Raw genomic sequence first — 25,480 nt, 5'->3', positions numbered from 1 at the left:
GCTCCTTAAGAGCCAACAAGCACAAGAAATGACACCGTCGCCAGGTCAGCTCGGCGGCCTCCCTCTTTGGTTCACCACCTCTGGCTCTTTGGGCCACCGCTGAGGCCTAGAGGCCACCACGCCACCACAGCTGCCTCCATAGAGCAGCCTTCTGGGTGTGGCCTGGGTGCGTCTTTGACTCTCTGCCACCGTCATTGCCACCCAGCCTGTGCCCTCCCTCCTTCCCAGCAGCATCTGTGGGGCCGGCCTCCACGTGGGCTTGGGTTCACCTTTTTTTTTTTTTGAGACAGAGTCTCGCTCTGTCCCCAGGTTGGAGTGCAGTGACGCCACCTTGGCTCACTGCAACCTCTGCTTCCCGGGTTCCAGTGATTCTCCTGCCTCAGCCCCTTGAGTAGCTGGGACTATAGGTGCCTGCCGCCGTGCTGGGCTCATTTTTTTTATTTTTTAGTAGAGACAGGGTTTCACCATATTCGTCAGGTTGGTGGTGATCTCCTGACCTCATGATCTGCCCGCCTCGGCCTCCCAAAGTGCTAGGATTACAGGCTTGAGCCACCGCACCCAGCTTGGGTTCACCTTTCACGTTCTGTGGTTGCTGTGACAGTGGCTGCCTCACTAAAGAAGCTCTTCCAAGAGGCCACCTCACCGTGGCCCATGTCACGTCGGCTGCTCCCATTGCCAAATCCAGGGTGACCAACCCCCCGCAGGAGGAAGACGGAGCTACAGAGTCAAGGACAGACACTCCTGGGTCAACAACACTGTTTTCTTAGCGAAAACTCCACAAAGAACATAGTCCCAGGAGGCTGGGGATTGGGGTCAGGACTCCGCCACAGACTGTCTTGGCAGGTAGGGGACGGGGACAGGTCTCACTGCGGCACTGCGGGAAAACAAGAAATCGGGTGAGGCAGGGCCAGGCGCACCTCCTTCTGAAGCCCCAGGCCCACCCAAGTCCCCTTCGGCTGCTGCGTCCACGTGACCCGCAGGGGAGTGGAATGACGGTCACCATCCTGCCCCATCCCCGGTCACCGTGGCTGGACCACCCGTCGTCACAGTGCCCCTGATTACTGCTATTCTGGACCCCAGATGGGGACGTTCGGAGCCGCTGGCTGCACACTGGAATCCCAAGGCCAGGATTTTTCTGAGCTTATTCAACCATTGATCAGGGAGACAGCAGAATATCAGACATTGGGTTGGTTTGGAAAGGCAATGATCTGGGTGTTTTTGAGACAGAGTCTCACTCTGTTGTACCAGGTCGGAGTGCAGTGGCAAGATCTCAGCTCACTGCAGCCTCAACCTCCCTGGTTCAAGTGATCCTCCTGCCTCAGCCCCCTCCCGACCAGGTAGCTGGGATGACAGGCACACGCCACCATGCCCAGATCATTTTTTTTGGTATTTTCAGTAGAGACAGGGTCTCGCCATGTTGCCCAGGCTGGTCTCAAACTCCTGGGCTCAAGCAAACCTCCTGCCTTGGCCTCCCACTGTGCTGGGATTACAGGTATGAGCCACCGTGCTTGGCTAGAAGCTGTCCTCTCTGAGCCTTTGTTAAGGGTCCCCAGCTGCTCTGTCTGCTGGGCCATCCTCAGAGCCAGGGAAGTCTGAGTGGTCAGAGGTCAGCATCCGGGGGGGACTCTAGAAGTCCACATTGATGTCATCTTGCTCTAAGGGACAGCTAGTGGCCTCCTTGCTGAGACTGGACTGGCAGGTGTCTGATGGGCCAGAGTGCAGGGTGAAGGAGCGGGGGAAGCATGTTCCGGGAAGAGGGAAGAGCATATGCGAAGTCCCTGTGGCAGGAAAGCCTAGCCAGTGTAACTGCCAACAGCCTGGTGTGGCTGGGACGTCATGGGGGAAGAACTGGGGTGGGTGAGCGCCGGGGCAGATCCAGCACCAAGAGCACCAGGCGGAGGGGTGCTGGGGCCATGGGGAGCCCCCAGTGGGCTGGGAGCAGGGCTGGGGCAGAGCAGGTCTGGATAAAGAAGGACTCCTGGGGCCAGTCTAGGGTCAGGGTGGCCAGCAGGAGGGAGAGACTGGAGACAGGGAAGCGGCTGGAAATGGAATCCAGGAGGAAGAGAATGTGGCTTGAGCTGGGGCCGGAGCTGTCGGACTGAGACCAGGGGACAGGGCAGGGAGAGGCAGGGGCTAGGGGGTCGGAGCTTGGGGACGGGCTGTGGAGGGGAGGCGCCTCTGGGAGCTCCCACGGCCCCTAGTCATCCGTGTTATCCATGTTTGCTCTAACTCCGTCAACCCATCTGCCTACGGGGACCCAGGCAAACTGGAGGCCTTGGGGACGTTTGCTAAGCCCTTCTCGCTCAGCCTCCCTCTCCTTTTTTAATTTTTATTTATTTATTTATTTATTTATTTTGAGACGGAGTCTCGCTTTGTCGCCCAGGCTAGAGTGCAGTGGTGCGATCTTGGCTCACTGCAACCTCCACAAGCAATTCTCTACCTCAGTCTCCTGAGCAGCTGGGATTACAGGTGCGTGCTACCATGCCTGGCTAATTTGTTTTGTATTTTTAGTAGAAACGGGGTTTCACCATCTTGGCCAGGCTAGTCTTGAACTCCTGACCTTGTGATCCACCCACCTTGGCCTCCCAAGGTGCCGGGATTACAGGCGTGAGCCACCGCGCCCGGCCCAGCCTCCCTCTCCTTTGTCCTCCAACTCCTTGGAAAAATCTGACTCCTCCTGCCCAAGCTGGGTCGGGGCTGCCCTGTCCCAACTTCTACGACGCCCCGCACTGCCTTCAGGACAGCAGCTTCCCAATCCTCCCCTAGAGGGCGGGTCTCACTCATATCCAGAGCTCAGCAGTTCTTAGCCTGGGGCCTTGGGCCAGGATGGCACGGGGCCCGAGCAAGGGTCAGCCAGAGTTGGGGACGGCCACGCCCTCACCTCGGACCTCCAGCTTGCACTCAGCCAGTGCCTCGCCCAGCTCGTTGACGGCCCGGCAGCTGTAAGTCCCAGCGTCGAAGGGTGAGGGTCGGCGGATGTTCAGCGTCAGGACCCCCTGGTAGTTGGTCATCAGGAACTTGGGATCTTCGCGGATTTCCATCTTATTCTTCATCCAGACCACTTTCGGCTGTTGAGAGTCAAGGGAGAGGAGGCCAACTTAGCGACGGCCCCTGGGCAATGCCACAGTGGGGCTTGGGAAGCAGATCTGGGCTCTGGGCTCTGCCACCCTCTTGCCGGAGTCCTTGGACTAGTGACTTCTCCCTGACCCTCAGTTTCCTCTTCTGTAAAAGCAGGTTGATAATCCCTACTTCACAGGGTAACGGTGGGGTCTTCCCATTGCTCTCAGGACAAAGAGCTCACTGCTTGCAGCGGCCCCCCAGGGCCCCACAGTCTTTGACCCCCATTACTCCTCTGCTCCAGCCAAACAGGCAGCCTCTGTCCTTCAAACGGACTACACAGACGCAGATCTCAGGGCCCTGACGCTGGCCGTTCCCTCTTCCATACTGCTTTTCCTTCCCTCCTTTTTTTTTTTTTTTTTTTAACCAATCCTTTAGGTCTCAGTTGACATGTCCCCTTGTGGTCCCTAGACTGGAACAAGAATACCTGTGTTTATATTCTGCCTCCCTTTATACATTTTTTTTTAGGTGGAGTCTTGCTCTGTAGCCCAGGCTGGAGTGCAGTGGTGCGATCTCGGCTCACTGCAACCTCCACCTCCCGGGTCCCAGTTCAAGCAATTCTCCTGCCTCAGCCTCCTGAGTAGCTGGGATTACAGGCACGCACCACCATGTCCAGCTAATTTTTGCATTTTTAGTAGAGATGTTGTTTCACCATATTTGCCAGGATGGTCTCGAACTCCTGACCTTGTGATCCACCCGCCTTGGCCTCCCAAAGTGCTGGGATTACAGGCGTGAGCCACCGCACCCCACCAATTACGTTTTTTTTGTTGTTTTTTTGGTTTGTTTCACATAGAGATGGGTTTTGCCATATTGCCCAGGCTGGCAAACTCCTGGCCTGAAGCCAACCTCTTGCCATGGCTTCCCAAAGTGCTGGGATTCCAGGAGTGAGCCACTGTGTCCCACCAGCCCCTGCTCTTTTGGGGGGTGGGGATGGAGTCTCACTTTGTCATCCAGGCTGGAGTGCAGTGGCATGATCTCGGCTCACTGCAACCTCCATCTCCTGGGTTCAAGCAATTCTCCTGCCTCAGCCTCCTGAGTAGCTGGGATTACAAGCACACCATCATGCCTGACTAATTTTTGTATTTTTAGTAGAGACAAGGTTTCATCATGTTGACCAGCCTGGTCTCGAACTCCTGACCTCAGGTGATATGCCTGCCTCAGCCTCCCAAAGTGCTGGGATTACAGGCATGAGCCACCGTGCCTGGCCCAACCCTTTATAATTTTATTTTATGTGTGACTCTGGGTGAATGTCAGTCTCCCCCAACATACAGGAAGTTTCTTGTTCAAATCACTCAGGTCATTGAGAGCCTCTGAAAATGTTTGTTGAAAGAATAAATGGAGTGCATAAATGAATGAGTGCTGTACAAGCCAATGGAGTGAATGAATGAACTGAGGAAATGGACGGATTGGTAGGTGGATAAATGAGCGGAATGAATGACATGAATGAATGGACTCCGTGAATGAAGTACAGAGATGGAGATGGTGAACTAACAAATCCGTGGTAGGCCTTAAGGAGGCTGAAGCGAAGAATCTACAGCCCAGACCAGAAGCCGGCAAACTGTTCCTATAACGGGCCAGATGGTAAATATTTGGGGCTTTTTGAGCCCTGCCGTCTCTGGACCCGGAACACAAGCCATGTACATTTATTTATGTTTTGTCTGCAGCACTGTAAACAAAACATAAACAAAGGTGCATGGCCCATGTTCCAATAAAACTTTATTGAGAGAAACCAGTGATGGGTGGATCTGACCCATGGGCAATGGTTCGCCAACCCCTGGTCTAAATGAGCTCAAGGTTGCAAGTATCCATATTCCCAAACAGCAGTCGGGAAACAGCTGTATAGGAAGACCCTGGGGAGGCGTGGCGGTTGAGGCTGCCCCTGCCCCCGAGGTTTCTTTTTCCACGGGACTGGCATTTATCCTTGGACAGAGAAAGAGAGACTAATAGTCCTCTCCTCAAGCTGCCAAGACAAGCTGTTACCTGGCAGTTGGGAAAGGGTGCAGGGGAGCAAGGAAAAAGGCAGGAGGAGGCCAGGAGCAGTGCCTCACGCCTGTAATTCCAGCACTTTGGGAGGCTGAGGCAGTGAGGTCAGTGAAACCCTGTATCTACTAAAAATACAAAAATTAGCCAGGCTTGGTGGCACATGCCTGTAATCCTAGCTACCTAGGAGGCTGAGGCAGGAGAATCGCTTAAAACCCAGGAGATGGAGGTTGCAGTGAGCCAAGATGGTGCCAGTGCACTCCAGCCTGGGCGAGAGAGTGAGATTCTGTCTCAGAAAAAAAAAAGAAGACGAAGGAAGAAGGAAAAAGGCATGAAGCCAAAAGCAAGGTGTCACTGATTGTCTGAGACTTGGGCTCTGGTCAGAGGAGTTAACAGGAAGTGGGTGAACAGTGCCCAAGTCCAGTGTGGGCGCAGTGGCTCATGCCTGTGATCCCAGCACTTTGGGAGGTCAAGGTGGGAGAATCACTTGAGCCTGGGAGTCCAAGACCAGTCTGGACAACATAGCAAGACCCCATCTCTATAAATAATAAAATTAGCTGGGCATGGTGGTGCATGCTTGTGGTCCCAGCTACTTGGGAGGATGAGGTGGGAGGATCGCTTGAGCCCAGGAGGTCAAAGTCGCAGCAACCTGTGATCACGCCGCTGCACTCTAGCCTGGGTGACAGAGCAAGACCCTGTCTCAAAAAAAAAAGAATCAATTAAAAATATTTGGTTTTTTTTTTTACACCGGGCGCAGTGGCTCACGCCTGTAATCCCAACTCTTTGGGAGGCCGAGGCTGGCAGATCACGGGGTCAGGAGATCGAGACCATCCTGGCTAACACGGTGAAACCCGGTCTCTACCAAATATACAAAAAATTAGCCGGGCGTGGGGCTCACGCCTGTAGTCCCAGCTGCTCGGAAGGCAGAGGCAGGAGAATTGCTTGAACCCAGGAGGCAGATGTTGCAGTGAGCCAAGATTGTGCCATTGCACTCCAGCCTGGGCAACAGAGCAAGACTCTGTCTCAGAAAAAAAAAAAAAAAAAAAAAGTTTTTTTTTTAAGTGACTCAATCCCTTGAGACCGAGAACTTGGGGAAGAAGAATGTTATGATGGGGAGTGGGGGCTTTGTTGTGTGGAAGATTCCCCACAAGGCAACACACATGCAGATCCGGGTCCCTGCCCTGGCACCTTTGGGTGGCCTCTGACAGCGCAATTGAGAGCCGCCGAGTACCCAGCCACGATCACCCGGTCTATGAGAGGCGTCAGGAACTTGGGAGGCATCCGGAAGTCATGCTCTTTATACTCGAACGGTTTGAAGGTGATTCCTGAGGAGAGAAGATGCACCCATCAGGCGACCCATCCAGATGGTCCCCTGACCCCAGCCAGGGAACAAACCGAACTCCCCTCTGCCACATGGCCAGGTGCTGTCAACCCCAGTGGGGAGGGGAGGGCGGGAGAGCAGTGGGGGTGGGTCTGGGCCGTGGAGCGGGCTGGCTGTACCTGTCTTGAGGATTCGAGCCGTGTTCTTGGAGACACCAGGTGTGTCACTGAGCCCACAGATGTTCTCAGCGTAAACTCGGAAATAGTATTCGTTGCCCACGATGAGGTCGGATATGGTGCAGCTAGTGGACCGGTTGCGTTCATAGACGTTGAACCACTCCTAGCGTGGGGAAAAAGGGGGGACCAGGCGGGTCAGGGCCAGAGGGTCACACACAAGACACAGATGCAAGAAGGGCCAGGCATGAGAAAAGCACATCCAGTGTTTATAAAACTTGTCACACCGGGCATGGTGGCTCATCCCTGTAATCCCAGCACTTTGAGAGGCCGAGGTAGGTGGATGACCTGAGATTGGGAGTTCAAGAACAGACTGACCAACATGGAGAAACCCCGTCTCTACTAAAAATACAAAATTAGCCAGGCGTGGTGGCGCATGCCTGTAATCCCAGCTACTCGGGAGGCTGAGGCAGGAGAATTGTTTGAACCCAGGAGGCGGAGGTTGCGGTGAGCCAAGGTAACTCCATTGCACTCCAGCCCGGGCAACAAGAGCAAAACTCCATGTCAAAAAAAACAAAAAAACAAAAAAAACTTGTCACTCATGGCGCACTACTCACAGTGGCCAACAGGTGGAACCAACCCAGTGCCTATCAGCGCTGGGATGGACGAATGAAACGGTCTGCCCAGACAAGGAAGCATCATTCCGAATACCCTAAGACTGGGTCAGGCACCGTGGCTCACGCCTGTAATCCCAGCTCTTTGGGAGGCTGAGGTGGGAGGCTCACTTGAGCCCAGGAGTTTGAGACCAGCATGGGGAATGTGGTGAGACCCTGTCTCTTCAAAAAATCAAAAAATTTAGCCAGGCCTGGCAGCCAGCACCTATAGTCCCAGCTACTCTGGAGGCTGAGGGAGGAGGACTGCCTGAGCCTGGGAGTTTGAAGCTGCAGTGAGCCATGATCATGCCACTGCATGCCAGCCTGGGTGACAGAGCAAGACCCTGTCTCGAAAATTAAAAAAAAAAAATGAGACCCAGTGCAGTGGAGCACGCTTGTAATCCCAATACTTTGGGAAGTTGAGGCAGGCAGATCACAAGGTCAAGAGATCAAGACCATCCCGGCCAACATGGTGAAACTCCATCTCTATTAAAAATACAAAAAAATTAGCTGGGCATGGTGGTGTGTGCCTGTAGTCCCAGCTACTCGGGAGGCTGAGGCAGGAGAATCGATTGAGCCCAGGAGGTGACAGTGAGCCAAGATCAAGCTATTGCACTCCAGTCTGGTGACAGAGCAAGACTTCTTCTCAAAAAATAAGAAAGCAAAAAGAAATTAAGGCCAGGTGCAGTGGCTCACACCTGGAATCCCAACACTTTGGGAGGCTGAGGTGGGAGGATGACTTGAGCCCAGGAGTTCAAGACCAGACTGGACAACATAGTGAGACCCTGTCTCTATAAACATTAGCAGGGCATGGTGGTGTGTGCCTGTATTTCCAGCTACTTGGGAGGCTGGGGTGGGGGGATCACCTGACCTCAGAGGCAGAGGTCGCAGTGAGCTGTGATTGAGACACTGCACTCCAGCCTGGGTGACAGAATTCTAAAAGCAGGATTGCCCCACAGACACGCCGGGCACGCTGCAGCATGGGTGAACCTGTGCGGAGCTAACAAAGCCACACGCAAAGGTCACGTAGTTAGGGTTCTGTGTGTAGGAAACGTTGGGAGTAGGTAAATCCATGGAGCCAGAAAGCAAATTGGTGGCTGCCAGGGGCTGGGGCAGGGGCTGGGGGACGCCAGGGGGTGGCGCTCATGGGTACAGGGCTTCTCTGGGGGATGAAAGTGGATGGGGTAGAGGCAGTGGCCCCACAACCCTGCAAATGTCCGAAGTGCTGCAGAATTGTTCTCTTTAGAGCGGCGAATGGCTAATTCCATTATGTGAAGTTGACCTCAGTGAAAAAAGAAAATGAAAACCCATCATGCACCAAGTCTCAGCTAAAAGAGACTTCCCTCCCAGCCCGGCCTGTCCTCCAGGCCCTTCCAGCTGTGACATGGGGACATCTGCACCTGCTCTGACGCCCACCCCTCTTCCCCGTCACCCCCCTGATCTCTCACCATGGTCTTCTTGTCTGCTTTCTGGACCAAATACCCCATGATCTCACTGTTCCCATCGTCCTTGGGGGCCTGCCACTCCACCAGCGCGTTCGTGCCCCACACCTCCTTCACCATCACATTTATGGGGGGCCCAGCCTTTTCTGGAAGGGGGAAAGTGTGACAAGTCAGTCCTCAGCCCCTCCCCTTCCCTCTCCACAACCCTACCTCCTCTCCTGATTCTAACCTCTCTTATGCTCCATTCCCACCTTACGGCCTCCCCCATGCCAGTCTCACTTCACGTCTTCCCGTCCTGGGCCATCCTCATCCCTCCTCACCCCCGTGTCTCCCCACTTCCTCTCTCCACCCAATCTCTCTCTCAGGGGCTTCCCCATCTTCATCTCTCTTCTACTCCGAGCCCGGGTACTTGCCTTGCTCCTTACCTCCTCTCCCACCCCTCATCTCCCCACCTCTTCTCCCACCCCTCATCTCCCCACCTCCTGCGACCCCTCTTCTCACCCTCTCCCCCATCACTCCCTATCCCCGCCCCTCCTGGCCCCCCATAGGCCCTGCCCAGCGCGCGCACCCACAACGCGGATGCGGATGGTAGCAGTGTCCTTCATGTTCTCGATCTGCACGCTCAGCTCGTACTCCCCGGAGTCGGAGCGGGCCGCCTGGCGCACGAAGAACACGGTGTCGAAGTCGCTGGTCCGCACGTGCACGCGGGAGGTGTCCAGCGGGGCTCCGCCCTTGGTCCACACCACCTGGGGCCGGGGCTTTCCCTGCGAGGAGAGGGCGGGGCGGGTCAGTGGGGCTCCACCCGCACACAGGGGGGCTTGCGCAGGAGCCGACCCCCGCCCCGGTCCCGCTCCCCTGACCTGGAAGGGAACCACAAGGTTGAGGTGCTCTCCCACTTTGCGGACGTAGGTCTGGCGGAGGTGGCGGGGGAGCCGGATCTTGGGTGGCTCTGAGGGCGCAAACACAGGGAGGGGACTCAACGGGGGGTCGGGGCATGTTCCGGGGGCCAACGGCGATGAGGCTGTCTGGGGTGGTGTGGCCGATGACACGGAAAGGGCCGCCGGAATGACGCCAGCTGGGTCTTTCGGGGCGCAGGGTCAGGGTCCACGCACCCGCAATCTCCCTAATGGTGACTGGCTGGACCAGGGTGGCCGGCTCGCTGCGCCCCGCGATGTTGACCCCGACGACTCGGAAGAGGATTCTGGCTCCGGTGGGGAGATTCTTGACAGTGAAGCCACAGCGCTCCACGGGCTCAGTGTTGGCGGGGACCCATTCCTCGGCTGCAGAGAGACGCCCCGCTGGCTGGTGGATCTCACACTCTCCTCCCAGCCTCCGCTCCCGTTTCTCCCGGGGACTTGGGACTTGAGCCAGCACTGGTCAAGTTCCCAGCAGCAGTGGTGGCAGTGGCAAAGGCGGCTGGTTAGTTAAGCATCCATCATGGCCAGGTTCTGAGGGTGGCACCTCTGTTCGCTCATTAATTCTTACCTCAACCCTGTGCTATCCCCATGTTAGGGATGAGAAAACGTCTCTAACATGTCAGCATGAGGGCCAGAGAGGTTAAAGAACTTTCAGCCAGGCATGGTGTCACGCCTGTAATCCCAGCACTTTGGGAGGCTGAGGTGGGCACATCACTTGAGTCCAGGAGTTCAAGACCAGCCTGGCCAAGATGGCAAAACCCTGTCTTTACTAAAAACACAAAAATTAGCCGGGCATGATGGCAGGCACCTGTAATCCCAGCTACTCGAGAGGCTGAAGCAGGAGAATTGCTTGAACCTGGGAGGCAGAGGTTGCAATGAGCCAAGATGGCACCACTGAACTCCAGCCTGGGTGACAGAGCAAGACTCAATCTCAAAAAAAAAAAAAAAAAAACTTTCCCTGGGCGCAATAGCTCATGCCTGTAATCCCAGCAATTTGGGAGGCCAAGGCAGGAAGATCTCTCAAGCCCAGGAGTTCGAGATCAGCCTGGACACACAGCTCAGGCTGGGTGGACTAGGATGTTAAACCCATGTCTGTCTGACTCCAGCACACTCTCAAGCTCTGCTCTCCTGCAAGGCTGGCACAGAGGAGCAGAGGTCCTGGCACTGTCTGAGGCACAGTCGGAGGGGGTGTCCAGGAGGGCGGGCTGAGGGCAGGGTCAGAGCTCTTCAGATTGCCTGCTTTTTGTTACACGCTTTTCTGTCTTGGGTTTATGGCCATGGGTTGGGGAACTCAGGACTGCTGGCTCAGAACAGCAATCAACAGAGTGAACTCTAACAAGCTGGGTTCTGAAACGTCAGATTGGGAGCAGCCAACCAGGGAAGGAATGGGGTAAAGGGCATGAAAGAGAGAAGGAGGGAGGAAGCTGATGAGGGTTGAACCATCCCTCCCTTCCATGCATTCTCAAGTGCATCGTCACTATACCCTGTCAAGATGATAACTGTCTTCGCCATTGTTAGATGAAGATACTGAGGCTCAGAGACTTGCCCAAGGACACACAGTCAGACAGTGGAGGGGAAGGGTTGGAACCCACATCCGTCTGACTTTAAGGCCTGGGATGTTGTGTCGAGGTGATCATGTCCGTCCTCCCAGAGAGATGGCTGTGTCTGAGACATCTCCATAGCCATGGAGCTGGGCCAGGCACTCAGTCAGTGTTCAGTAAATGTTTGGTGGAGGATGGAGGGTGAATATATGGAGGTACAGATGATCGATGGCTAGTTAGGTGGACAGATGGTTGGATGGCCATATAGGTAGAAAAAATGAAGGAAGCAAAGATGGTGGTGAAGAGACAGATATATGGATGAAAAAATGTTACTGAATGGATGGCTGGAAGATTCAAATGACTTTCAGATGGATAGAAGTATGGATGGATGACTGGGTAGACAAGTGAATGGCAGGCAGGAGAAAAGGAAGGGAGGGAGGACAGAGAAAAAGGGCAAAAGGGAGAAATAAAAGGGAAAAAGGGCTGGGCATGGTGGCTCACACTTGTAATCCCAGCACTTTGGGAAGCTAAGGTGGACAGATGGCTTGAGTCCAGGAGTTTGAGACCAGCCTGGGCAACATTGTGAGACCTTGTCTCTACAAAAAATCAAAAAATTAGCCAGGCATGTTGGCACATGCCTATAGCCCCAGCTACTTGAGAAGCTGAGGTGAGAAGATCACTTGAGTCCAGGAGGTCGAGGCGGAAGTGAGCTATGATTGTGCCATTGCACTCCAGCCTGGGTGATAGTGATACCCTGTCTCAAAAATTTAAAAAGAGAGAGAAAGGAAGGAAGGAAATAAGGATGGATGGATGAATGGATGGATAGATGGACAGATGGATAAATAAAGGAATGGGGTGGATGGACGGAAATATAGATGGGTGGGTGGGTGGATGAATGGATTGATGGATGGATGATGGATGGGTGGACAGAGGGACAAATGGAGGGATAGATGGATGAAAATATGGATGGGTGTGTGGGTGGGAATATGGATGATGGATGGATGGATGGATGGATGGATGGATGGATGGATGGAAATATGGATGGGTGGGTAGATGGATGGATGGATGGGAATATGGATGGGTGGGTGGGTGGATGAATGAATAGATGGACGGATAGATGGATGGATGAATGGACAGACAGATGGACAGATGGATGGATGGGTGGATGTTAAGATGGATGAATGAAATATTGGTTAGATAGATAAATGAATAGAGGGACGAAAGAAGGCATAGAAGTAAAAAAAAATGAGTGGATGGATGGATAGATGGAATGGACAGAAAGTCACTGCTGTATGGAGGACGGATGTAGAAAGAAAGAAGGGAGAGAAAACACACTAGTCACTGGGGGTCTCATCCCAGCGACTCATGACGGCACAGACACAAAACACAAGCAGGCCGCTGCACCCATCTCTCTTCATGCACGGTCCTGCTTTCAGGTCCCTGGACTGGATACCCCCAGGGGGATCTGTGCTGGACACCACCCCCACCAGGCCTGCCAGGGTCACTCACAGCCTTCCAGGCAGTACTCCACCAGGTACCCATCGATGCCACCTGCCCCGATCCTGTTCGGAGGCCTCCACTTGAGTGTGGTGGTGGTGTCTGTCACATCCTCCACCACCAGGTGCAGGGGTTCACTTGTGGGTGCTGGAAGCATCCAGAAAAAGAGGATATGATAGGGAATGAGGAGTCAGGGGTCAGCAGGAACGGACAGGGGTCAGAGGTAGAATGAGTGGTCAGAAGGCCAGGGTGTAGGGTCAGAGATTGATGACAGGCAGAAGATGGGTCAGAGGTGGACGGGGGATGATGGGTCAGAGTGCAGGGGACATTACCAATAGGCATAAAAGGCTTGGTGTTCATGCTGGGCTGGGAGACGCCTATGGCATTGACAGCAAAGACGCGCATCTCGTAGAGGACGCCCTCGATCATCTTGGTGGACTCATACGTGGTCTCCGTGAAGACCTCAAAGTTCAGCTTCATCCAGCGCTGAGAGCCCTTCTTCTTCCGCTCCAGGAGGTACCCTGGAGGCTCCAAGCAGAGAGGAGAAGAGGGGACGGGAGGACATGGGGCACAGGTCAGCTGGTGGAGTGAGGGTCACATCCAGAGGATCACATGACCCAGGGCGGTCTGAGGCCATGAATCTTAGGTGGATCTCAGGGGCCACAGAGCATCCGGAGGCCACCAGTCCTGGAGTCAGTAATCAAGAGGGGTCACAGCTTATGAACCAGCGGGCCGGGAGTCATAGGAAAACCCAGGCTATGGGTCAAAGTGAGAATTCCGAGGTCACCAGTGAGTAAAGGAAGGGGGAAGACCAAAGGGATTGTGAGATGGCAAAATGAAAAATCAGGGGTCAGATGTCAGTCACTGAGGGCTCTGGGAGGTAAAGGAGAAGGCGGAGGCTGGCACGGTGGCTCACGCCTGTAATCCCAGCACTTTGGAAGGCCAAGGTGGGCAGATCATTTGAGGTCAGGAGTTCAAAACCAGCCTGGCCAACATGGTGAAACCCCATCTCTACTATAAATACAAAAATTAGCTGGGCGTAGTGGCGGGTGCCTGTAAACCCAGTTACTTGGGAGGCTGAGGTAGGAGAATTGCTTGTACCCAGGAGGCAGAGGTTGCAGTGAGCCAGAACCAAGCTACTACACTCCAGCCTGGGTGACAGAATGAGACTCTGTCTCAAAAAAAAACAATGAGAGAAGGCAGAAGGACAGAAGGAGGGGTCAGGGGTCATGAGGACAGAGGCACTCACCGGTGACGGGCTGCCCCCCGTCATACTTGGGTGGCTCCCAGACAAGGATGGCCCAATCCTCTCCAACCGAGGTGACGCGCACGGCTTCCGGGGGGTCTGGGACATCTGCAGGGGGCAGGAGAGTCAGGTGGCCCCTCAGGGCCTCAGGGAGCCACCCCTCGGCCAGACCACCTTGGCTTTCTCTACTCACCCACCACCCGCAGGAAGATGGAGGCCACGTCCTCGCCGACAGGGTTGGTGACCTTGATGGTGTAGCGGCCCTCATCCGCCCGCTCCGCGCTCTCAATCACAAAGCTGCTGCAGTCTACCCGCTTCTCGATGCGGACTCTGCCCTCAGTGGACGTGAATACCTGGACACAGCCACCAGATGGCCTTGCAGCCCATCGTGTCCCCAAGCAAACCCAGGCCTGCCTCTGCCACTGCCCTGCTCAGGATCCTCCCATGGTTTCCCATCGACACACAGGGTCCTCGCGCTCCGCTGCCGTCCTCCACCTCCAAATGCCGTCCTTCATTAAAAACACCGAACTGTCTTGTCCCAGAGATTTTGCAAGGCTGGTCCCTGTACATGCAACACTAGGCTCTTACTCATCCTTCAGGACACACTCAGAAGACACCTCTTCCAGGAAGCCTTCCTGGATGCCCTCAGCTGGAAGTGCTGGCTCCAACCCCTGGGTTCTCATAGCTTCTAGAACCTCCCTTTATCTCAGTCAGAGCACTCTGGACCATGGCTGCTTGGGCAGGTGTTAATTAGCCTCTCCACAAGAGTGAAGGCTCCTGAGCAGGGCGCAGTGGCTCACGCCGGTAATCCCAGCACTTTGGGAGGCTGAGGCAGGAGGATCGCTCAAGCCCAGGAGTTCAAGGCCAGTGTGGGCAACAGGTGGGCAAATTTTAAAATAAATAAATACATTTTAAATAAAATGAAGGCTCCTGGAGGGCAGGAGCTGCATCCAGCTCATGGCTGCATCCTCAGTCCCTGGTGCAAAGGAAGCCTTCCGGGATGCCTGCTGAGTGAGTGAATGCAAGAATGTCGAGCCAACTCTGTCCATTTGACAGAAGAGGAAACTGAGGCACAGGGAGAAATGAAAAACTGAGCTGTCCTAGGGCCTGGGGCATGCAAGGTTCAAATATTTGTTGGACGGATGGATATAGGAATCTGTAGATATGGCTGGGCATGTTGGCTCATGCCTGTAATCCTAGCACTCTGGGAGGCCAAGGTGGGAGGATCGCTTGAGCTCAGGAGACCAGCTTGGGCAACATGGTGAAACCCTGTCTCTACAAAAATACAAAAAATTAGCCAGGCATGCTGGCATACTCCTGTGATCCCAGCTACTCTGGAGGCTGAAGTGGGAGGATCACTTGAGCCTGGGAGGCAGAGGTTGCAGTGAGCCAAGACCACTCCACTGCACTCCAGCCTGGGTGACAGAGTGCAACCCCCCCTCAAAAAATTAGATAGATAGATAGATAGATGATAGATAGATAGATAGAAGATAGATAGATGATAGATAGATAGATGATAGATAGATAGATAGATAGATAGATAGATAGATAGATAGACAGATGGATAGATAGATAGCCAGGTACAGTGGCTCATGCCTGTAATCCCAGTACTTTGGGAGGTTGAGGTGGGTGGAACACAAGGTCAGGAGTTCAAGACTAGCCTAGCCAAGATGGTGACATCCCATTGCTACAAAAAAACTACAAAAATTAGCCAGGCATAGTGGCAAGCGCCTGTTATCCCAGCTACTAGGGAGGCTGAAGAAGGAGTCACTCCTTGAACCCTGGAAGCAGGGGTCACAGTGAGCCGAGATCGCACCAGTGCACTCCAGCCTGGGTGAGAGAGTGAGGCTCCATCTCTCTCTCCCTCTCTCCCTCTCTCTCTCTCTCTCTCTCTCTCTCTCTCTCTCTCTCTATATATATATATATATATATATATATATATATATATATGTGTGTGTGTGTGTGTGTGTGTGTGTATATACATATATATATTTTACACACACATAGATGTATATACATATTTTTTAAATAATAAAAAATATAGCTAGATAAATGGGTAGATATGTTTCTGGATAAATGGATAACTGGATTGGTTGATGAATAAATGGACAAATGGATTAATTACTGGATGAGTGGATGGCTGGGTGAATTAATCAACTCGTTGATGAAAAAATCATCAGTGGATGGGCGGCTGAGTTACAGATGGCTGGCAGGCTAAACTGGTCGATCGCCTGATTAATTAACTGAAAGGTGAAAGGATGAATGGATGGAGCGTCCACCATGTGCTAGGCCCGTACCTGTGACGGACAAACATAATCTCCAATCTTCAAAACAATCCTGTGAAGAAGGAGTCACCACCCTCATTTTATAGAGGATGAAACTGAGGCTCAGGGGGAAAGAAGCGACTTCCCTAAAGGGAAAGGAAGTCAGGACGGAGGGGAGGCCCCGACCCACCTCATCTCCCATCAGCCAGGTGGCAACGGGAGGGGGCTCCCCTGTGATGGCCACATCCAGCCTCAGCTTGTTTCCAGCCACAACCACAATCGAATTATCTGAGGTCTTCCCCGAGCAGTCCAAGTGGATCTTTGGTGGCTCTGGTGGCACAGAAGAGATATGGGAACCCTGGGGATGGGTGGCCATTCCCGACGAGAGGATCTCCAAGATCCTCTCCCTGGGTTCCAACAGTGACAGAGACCTGGGGGTCCAGGCCCCCAACCCCTCCTCCCTCAGATCCTACAGTCCAGGCCCCCAGCTCCTCCTCCCTCAGACCCAGGGATCCAGGCCCCCAACACCTCCTCCCTCAAGACCCCAGTGCCTCGGTCTCTGCTGACCACCCCATCTATCTGCTGCCCCCTGCCCCTCCTCCCTCACCCCGCCCCTCCTCTCTCGCCCTGCCCCTCCTTCCTCACCCTGCCCCCTCTCCCTCGGCCCCTCCCTTCCTCCCTGGCTGGCTCCCAGAGCAGTCCCCGGTGCTCACCTTGCTTGGGAACATACTCCACCTTGATTTCTGGAAGACAAAGACTGGACGGTTAGATCTAAACCCAGCAGGCCCCTCGCCCTGCCTTCACAGCCCAGAGGAAGAGGGGAGGGTCTGGCAGTCTCCCTGGGAACTGGAGTGCTGGGGACAGGTTCAGGCCCAGGAGCCACCTCTCCTCCCAGGCAGCAGTCAGCGGGGAGTTCAGCGCTCTCCCTCTGTCTTCTGACTCCAGCCATGAGCGGGACAGACCCCTGCTGTCGTCCTCATTCGCACTCAGGGAACCTTAATCCTGGAGGGGGACATCCTGGGCCCTGGGTCTGGGAGGATGGGTTGTACAGCCCACAGGGAAGGAGGAAGGGCATCCTCACCCAGGAAGTTGAGCTTGGCCGAGAGTGACAGGGCGTAGCCATCAGGCACAAACATGTAGTCTCCTTCATCCTCCGGGCGGACGTCATCGATCACCAGCTTGTGGAACCTAAGAAGTAGGGGAGCAGGGTAGAGCTGGGGCCAGATTGCCCTGGGAACCACCATGGGGCTGCACCCCCACATTGGCTTCCCTCAGTGCAATTCACATGCCTGCATTCTTATCCAGGGCTTTGGAGTGCTGTGGCCTAGGTTCAAATCGGTGGCTGTGTGACCTTGGGCAAGTTACTTAACCTCTCTGTGCCTCTGTTTCTTCATCTATAAAATAGGGGTAATGATGCCAATCTACATCAAGGTTGTTGTAAAGCATGGAGAAGGGTACAGTGGCTCACATCTGTAATCCCAGCACTTTGGGAGGCTGAGCATCGAGAATCGCTTGAGCCCAGGAGTTGGAGATCACCCAGGGCAACACGGGGAAACCCTATCTCTATAATAAATAAATAAACAGGTGGATACAGTCCTTTGGCTGGGCATGGTGGCTCACGCCTGTAATCTCAGCATCTGGGGAGGCTGGGTGATGAGTTGCTCCAGCCTAGAACAAGGCTTCAGTGAGCTGTGACTGCACCGCTGCACTCCAGGCTGGGTGACAGATTGAGACCCTGTCTCAAAAAAAACAAGGCATCTAGAGAAGTACCTGGCACTTATAGGTGCCCTGTAAGTGTCAGGACGTGTTATCATTATGTGTGCGTTGGGGTGGGTTGTTTTTTTTTTTTTTGAGATGGATTCTCACCCTGTCACTAGGCCAGAGTACAGTGGCACAGTCTTGGCTCACTGCAACTTCTGCCTCCTGGGTTCAAGTGATTCTCCCGCCCCAGCCTCCTGAGTATCTGGGACTACAGGCATGCTCCACCACACGCAGATAATTTTTATATTTTTAGTAGAGACGGCGTTTCACCATGTTGGCCAGCCAGGCTGCTCTCAAACTCCTGAACTCAACTGATCCTCCCAACTTGGCCTCCCAAAGTGCTGGGATTACAGGCATGAGCCACTGCACCTGGCCATTACCATCATTATTGAGACCACCAGCCAGCATGGTTCCCTACACAGTACACAGTGGGAACCCTACATCCCACTAAGAGCTACTGCCAGGAAGCCCTGGATGGCACGATGCTTTCCGGCCATCATGGTGGCTCTCCGCATGCTGTAGATAATGAGGTGTTTGTCTTAGGTGTCCACGTGCCACCTGTTGAATTCCAGCTTCTTATTTTCTGAGCTGGAGCCATGCTGACTGTGCAAACATGGCCGGAGGCTTGCCCCTGCCCGTGCCCACACCCTCGCAACGCAACCTTGCAGCATCCCCATCAAGTGCTGGAATCTGTTTCCCAGCCCTTGACTCAGAGCTGGCCTCTGACTTTCTGTGCCTAATAGAAAATAGCGGAAGTGCCAGGCGTGGTGGCTCACACCTATAATCCCAGCACTTTGGGAGGCCAAGACAGGCAGATCACGAGGTCAGGAGTTTGAGACCAGCCTGACCAACATGGTGAAACCCCATCTCTAATAAAAATACAAAAATTAGCCAGGCGTGGTGGCACGTGCCTGTAACCCCAGCTTCTCAGGAGGCTGAGGCAGGAGAATTGGTTGAACCCTGGAGGTGGAGGTGGAGGTGAGCCGAGATCGCACCATTGCACTCCAGCCTGGGCAACAGAGCAAGACTCCATCTCAAAAAGAAAAAGAAAAACAAGAATATGGCGGAAGTGGCATTGGGCTCATTTGCAGCCTGGGCCACAGAGGCCTCGTCTGCTCCCATGCTCTCTCAGGACCTCTGCCTCTGCCTCATGAACATGCTAGGCTGAGCCCACTGGAGGAGGAGGAGGAGGAGGTGCTATGGGGAGCAGTGTGCTGGCTGCCCAGCTGTCCCAGCTGAGGTCCTGATAGCCCCACACAAAGTCAGCAGAGCCCAGATTCTGCCACCACAGAGGCAAGAAGGAGGCCATCCTGGATCAGCCGGCCCCCAATCAACCTGCAGGCTCAAGATGAAATGAATCCTGATTTATTTATTTAGAAAGAGTATCTCACTGTGTTGCCCAGGCTGGTCTTGAACTCCTGTGCTCCAGAAATCCTCCTGCCTTGGCCTCCAAAAGTGCTGATATTACAGGTATGAGTCACTGCACAGAGCCCAATCTTCATCCTTTTAAACCACTAAGTTTGCGGATGGGACAGGCACCGTGGCTCACGCCTTAATCCCAGCTCTTTTAAAGGCCTAGGTGGGTGGATCACCTGAGGTCAGGAGTTTGAGACCAGCCTAGCCAATATAGCAAAACCCCATCTCAACTAAAAATATAAAAATGAGCCGGGCATGGTGGCACACCTGTAGTCCCAGCTAGTCAGGAGGCCAAGGCAGAAGAATTGCTTGAACCTCAGAGGTGGAGGTTACAGTGAGCCTAGATTATACCACTGCACTCTAGCCTGGGCAACAGAGTGAGACTCCATCTCCAAAAAAAATGGAATTAAATTAAATTTAAAAATTTGGCTGGGTGTGGTGGCTCATACCTGTAATCCCAGCACTTTGGAAAGCTGAGGCAGGTGGATCACTTGAGGTCAGGAGTTTGAGACCAGCCTGACTAACACGGTGAAACCCCATCTCTGCTAAATACAAAAAATTAGCCAGCCATGGTGGTGCATCCCAGCTACTTGGGAGGCTGAGGCAGAAGAATCGCTTGAACCTGTGAGGCAGAGGTTGCAGTGAGCTGAGATCGTGCCACTGCACTCCAGAGTGGTCAATGAGAGCAAAACTCTGTCTCAAAAAAAAAAAAAATGGGGGACAGCTTGTTATACAGCTAAAGCTAACTGCTCCACATGCCCTGCCCCCAGCCACTTCTGCAGCCCACTCTCACCGGCCTGTATGGGATATGGTGATCCTCTTGCTGGGCCGCACCTCGATTCCGTTCTTATACCACTTGCCTGTCACTTTCTCGTCAGACACCTCACATTTGAACACAGCCTGTTCTGAGGCCTTCACTGTCAGATCCGCGATGTCCTGCAAGACCTCCAGCTGTTTCTCTGGTCAGGGAGACAAAGACAGGGAGCCGTCACTACTCCAGTGGGTGCACAGACACTTGTGAGTACCTGCTGCATGCCAGGTGCTGGTCTAGGCGCTGGGGATACAGCCACGGACAACCTGGAAACAACCTGCTGGCCTTGGGAAGCTCACGTGCTAGTAGGAGACAGTGAAGAAACAGAAGAGGGAGCGAGGAGGCCTGAGGGAGGCAGGGAGGAATCCCCAGAGGATGAAGAAGAGCCTAGCAGGCAGAGGGACTGGTACGTGGAAAGGCCCCGAGGTGACAGGGCACAGGGGCTCACGCCTGTCATCCCAGCACTTTGTGAAGCTGAGGGGGAAGGCACTTTGTGAGTTTCTGTGGGAACAAGCAGGTGTCGGGTTGAGGACACAGGAGGTTGGTGTAGGTGAGGGAAGCGGACATGGTAGGAGTGAAATGGACAGAGACGATGGACCCAGATTCCGGGTGTCAGAGCCCATGGAGTGGACTCTGCTCCGGCTCTCAGCAAAATGAGAGCCACTGGAGGGTGTTGGGAAGAAGGATGGGACCTCACATTCAAATGTATGTTCATGTTTTTGTGGCTCACGCCTGTACTCCCAGCATTTTGGGGAGCGGAGGCAGGCGGATCACTTGAGGTCAGGAGTTAGAAACCAGCCTAGCCAACATGGTGAAACCCTGTCTCTACCATAAATACAAAAATTAGCCAGACATGGTGGCACGCCTGTAATCCTGGCTACTCCGGAGGCTGAGACAGGACAATCACTTGAACCCAGAGGCAGAGGTTGCAGTGAACCGAGATCACACCATTCTACTCCAGCCTGGGCGACAGAGAAAGACTCTGTCTCAAAAAAAGGGGACAAAAATCTCCCTTCCACCCATCCACCTCCAGTCATTTTTTTTTTCTTGTGTCTAGATACTGCATAGAGAGCCTTTTTTTTTTTTTTTTTTTTAAAGAGATGGGGTGTTGCTATGTTGCCCAGGCACATCTCAAACTCCTGGGCTCAAGTGATCCTCCCCTCTGGGCCTCCGGAAGTGCTGGGATTTACAGGCATGCGCCATCACACCCATCCTCCTCTGGGTCCCCTCCCCTAAGGCAACACTCATGTAGTCTAGGGCTATAAAACCAATATGTCCATGCCTGTCCGAACATGTCCTCCTCCCTCCCTCCCTCCTGCCTTCCTTCCTTCTCACTTCCCTCCTATACAAAGCATATTTGCTTTGTCATCTAAGAATATATTTTGGAAATCTTCCCAAATCAGTACATTCAAAACTCCCCACGCTCCTTTTTATTTTAGAGACAGGGTCTCACGCTGTCACCCAGGTTGGAGTGCAGTGCTGCAATCATAGCTCATTTCAGCCTCGACCTCCCGGGCTCAAACGATTCTTCCTCCTCAGCATCTCAGGTAGCTGGGACTACAGATGCACCACCACACCGAGCTAAGTTTTGATTTTTTTTTTACTTTATTTATTTATTTATTTTTGAGACAGAGTTTTGCTCGTCACCCAGACTGGAGTGCAGTGGCGCGATCTCCGTTCACTGCAACCTCCCGGGTTCAAGTGAACCTCTTGTCTCAGCCTCCCGAGTAGCTGGGATTACAGGTATGTGCCACCATGCCTGGCTAATTTTTGTTTTTTTAGTAGAGATGGGGTTTCACCATGTTGACCAGGCTGGTCTTGAACTCCTAACCTCTGGTGATCCACTTACCCCAGCCTCCCAAAGTGCTGGGATTACAGGCATGAACCACCGAGCCTGGCCCGAGCCACTACACTCAGTCTAATTTTTTTACACAGACCTGTCTTGCCATGTTCCCCAGGCCAGCCTTGAACTTCTAGACCCCACCTCGGCCTCACAAAGAGTTGGGATGACAGGTGTGGTTGCTACCCCCAGGCTAAAACATTCTCTTTTTTTTTTTTATGACCACATATGGAAATGCCATCATTTGTTTGGCCCATGAATGACTTGAGTTCGTTTGGTTTTTACTTGTTTTCACAGCATTATAGACTCCAGGAGTTTGCAAAAATAGCACATAGAGTCCCATGCGCTCTTTACCTAACGTCCCCCACTGGCGGCATCGTACATAACGGGAGTCCCGCATCCAAACCAGGATGCTAGAACGGACCCAGCACTGTTAACCGGACCGCAGACCTCTTCGACTTTCACCATCGGACTTAAGTTTTATGAGGCTCAGTCTGGCAGGTGCTGGGGAGGTGGAGGTCAGGGGACAGATATAGACATGGAGTGGCAGAGAGAAGACAACTACCCCAGTCCAGGCATGAGGTGAGGAAGGCCTGGGCCAGGCAGGGGCAGCAACAGTAGGGCTTGTGGTTGGATTCAGATTTTTTTTTTTTTTTTTTTGAGATGAAGTTTCGCTCTTGTTACCCAGGCTGGAGTGCAATGGCACGATCTCGGCTCACAGCAACCTCCGCCTCCTGGGTTCAAGCAATTCTCCTTCCTCAGCCTCCTGAGTAGCTAGGATTATAGGTGCCCACCACCACACCCAGCTAATTTTTGTATTTTGAGTAGAGACGGGGTTTCACCATGTTGGCCAGGATGGTCTCAAACTCCCGAGCTCAAGTGATCCACCCACCTTGGCCTCCCAAAGTGCTGGGATTACAAGCGTGAGCCACCACAACCAACTGGATTCAAAATGTACTTTGAAGCTGGAGCCACCAGGACTCGCTGATGGGTTGAACATAGCGTGTGTGGGAAAGAAAGGAGTCAGGAACAACTTCCAGACTGGGGACCTGAGCAACCTCAAGCTGCGTGGAGAAGCATACGTACTCCAGCCCCACCTGGAGGCCCGTACCTTCCACAATCAGCTCGGCCTCACACTGGCCACCATTGGTTATGACCTGATAACGACCCCTGTCCTCCAGGGCCACGTCCGAGAAGATGAGGATATGGCGCTTCCCGTCCTTCTTGAAGCGGTACCGGGCCTTGAAGGAATCCTCCCGAGTCAGTTCCACACCATCTTTCATCCTAGGTGGGTAAGGCACAGAGCGGGACATGAGGAGACAGCACAGCCCTCGGTCTGGGTCTTGGATAGTCGGCTGGGGACCCACGCAGAGGGGTCAGAAGGGAGGTCCCAGGAGGGAGGAGACATAAACAATGGCGGAGGCATCTTGAGTGGCGGATGGGTCACAGGTCAGGTGAAGGGGAGAGAGAGGGCCAGGTATGGTGGCTCACGCCTGTAATTCCAGCACTTCGGGAGGCCAAAGTGGGTGGATCACCTAAGGTCAGGAGTTCAAGACCAGCCTGGCCAACATGGTGAAACCCCATCTCTAATGAAAACATAAAAAATTAGCCAGGCATGGTGGCAAGCACCTGTAATCCCAGCTTCTCAGGAAGTTGAGGCAGAAGAATTGCTTGAACCCAGGAGGCGGAGATTGCAGTGAGCCAAGATCACACCATTGCACTCCAGCCTGCATGACAGAGTGAGACTTCATCTCAAAACAAAACAAAACAAAAAAAATGGTGGGTTGGGGGAAAGGGAAAGAGAGGAGGAGGAGGTCACAGGCCACACTAGTTAATTGCCTCAAGGTACTGGCTGGAAGTCAGGGGACACAAAAAGATATCATGGGGAGAGTTCAGCAGAGAGGAAGCCTTGGGCATCAGAGGAACGTCAAATGTCCAAATGTTGTGGCCTCTGTCAATGGTTCTCCCTTTCCAGGGCACTTTCCCCTCTTCTCTTCACCACACCTTTGTGTCATTCAGATGTCAGCTCAACTGTCATCTCCTCCAGGAAGTCTTCCCTGACCTCCTGAGTGCCTTTCTCCTAGGGAGCTGTTACAGCATCCATTACAGCTCCTTTCAAACCAGTCTCAAAGGCGGGGCGCAGTGACTCACACCTGTAATCCCAGCACTTTGAGAGGTTGAGGCGGGCGGATCATGAGGTCAAGAGATCGAGACCATCCTGTCCAAGAAGGTGAAACTTGTTTTTTTGAGACTCTGTCTCAAAAAAAAAAAAAAGGCCGGGCACAGTGGCTCACACCTGTAATCCCAGCACTTTGGGAGGCCGAGGCAGGCTGATCACGAGGTCAAGAGATCAAGACCATGGTAAAACCCCATCTCTAAAAAAAAAACCAGTCTCAAAATGGAACTTTAAAGTGTATTTATGTGATGACTTGACTAATGCCTATCTCTGCCTCCTGTGTACACACCACCACCACCACCAAATTATCATATTATAGATGCCATGAAGGCAGGTACCATGTTGACATTTTTGTCTCCCCATTATATCTCTGATATGTAGAAGAGTGCCACCACACAACAGGGGCTTGATAAACATTTGCTGGATGGGTGAATAGGTACATAGATGATGAATGGATGGGTAGATGGTGGGCAAGTAGGCAGGTGAGTGAGTGAGTGGATGGATAGATCTCTGGACTGATACGTTGATGGATGTTCCATTAAATATTGATTCATTTGACCAATCATGAATCTTCCATTTAGATGGCGACCTAAATGGAAGAGTAGATAGATGAATGAGTAGATGGATGAATGGGTTAATGGGACGGATGGACCGATGGATAGATGGATGGATGAGTGGATGGATGGATGAGTGGATTGATGGATGGTTAAGTAGATGGATGAATGGTTAAGTGGATGGATGGATGGATAGACTGATGGATGGATGGATGGACTGATGGATGGATGAATGGTTAAGTGGATGCATGGATGGATGGATGGATAGATGAATGGATGAGTAGATAGATGAATGGATGGATGGATAGTTAAGTGGATGGATGGATGAATGGATGGATGAGTGGATGGATGGATAGATGAATGGATGAGTAGGATGGATGGATGGATGGATGGATGGATGGATGGATGGATGGATGGATGGTTAAGTAGATGGATGGATGAATGGATGGATGAGTGGATGGATGGATAGATGGTTAAGTAGATGGATGGATGAATGGATGAGTGGATGGATGGATGGATGGATGGATGGATGGATGGATGGATGGATGGTTAAGTGGATGGATGGATGAATGGATGGATGAGTGGATGGATGGATAAATGGATGAGTAGATGGATGGATGCATGGATGGATGGATGGTTAAGTATATGGATGGATGGATGGATGAATGGATAAGTGGATACATGGATAGGTGGAACAAGGGACAGATGATGGGTCAAATGAACCAATATTTAATGGAACAGAAGAAATCAGGAAAAGGACCTTGAAGAGGA

The 25,480-nt window shown here is 53.1% G+C and overlaps 1 protein-coding gene across 1 annotated transcript in view; it reads right to left on the bottom strand.

Annotated features, from left to right (window-relative positions):
- Positions 1–739: 739 nt before the first annotated feature.
- Positions 740–25,480, bottom strand: part of MYBPC2 (myosin binding protein C2) — a 35,035-nt gene continuing 10,294 nt past the window's right edge. The window contains exons 12-28 of the mRNA XM_035285914.3: positions 23,091–23,263; positions 20,122–20,287; positions 17,233–17,339; positions 16,865–16,894; positions 16,342–16,481; positions 14,081–14,240; positions 13,891–13,995; positions 12,974–13,162; positions 12,654–12,788; positions 9,799–9,966; positions 9,547–9,635; positions 9,255–9,450; positions 8,693–8,832; positions 6,598–6,757; positions 6,286–6,422; positions 2,882–3,068; positions 740–874 (exon numbers count right to left, since the gene is read on the bottom strand). Coding sequence (XP_035141805.3) covers positions 864–874; positions 2,882–3,068; positions 6,286–6,422; positions 6,598–6,757; positions 8,693–8,832; positions 9,255–9,450; positions 9,547–9,635; positions 9,799–9,966; positions 12,654–12,788; positions 12,974–13,162; positions 13,891–13,995; positions 14,081–14,240; positions 16,342–16,481; positions 16,865–16,894; positions 17,233–17,339; positions 20,122–20,287; positions 23,091–23,263 — 2,293 coding nt within the window. The 3' untranslated portion in view covers positions 740–863. The remainder of the gene's footprint in view (positions 875–2,881; positions 3,069–6,285; positions 6,423–6,597; positions 6,758–8,692; positions 8,833–9,254; positions 9,451–9,546; positions 9,636–9,798; positions 9,967–12,653; positions 12,789–12,973; positions 13,163–13,890; positions 13,996–14,080; positions 14,241–16,341; positions 16,482–16,864; positions 16,895–17,232; positions 17,340–20,121; positions 20,288–23,090; positions 23,264–25,480) is intronic.

The sequence above is a fragment of the Callithrix jacchus genome, chromosome 22 (genome assembly GCF_049354715.1).
Source record: "Callithrix jacchus isolate 240 chromosome 22, calJac240_pri, whole genome shotgun sequence".
Taxonomy (NCBI): domain Eukaryota; kingdom Metazoa; phylum Chordata; class Mammalia; order Primates; family Cebidae; genus Callithrix; species Callithrix jacchus.
The sequence above is the reverse complement of the archived record's forward strand: the minus strand, read 5'-3'. Positions and strand labels throughout refer to the sequence as shown.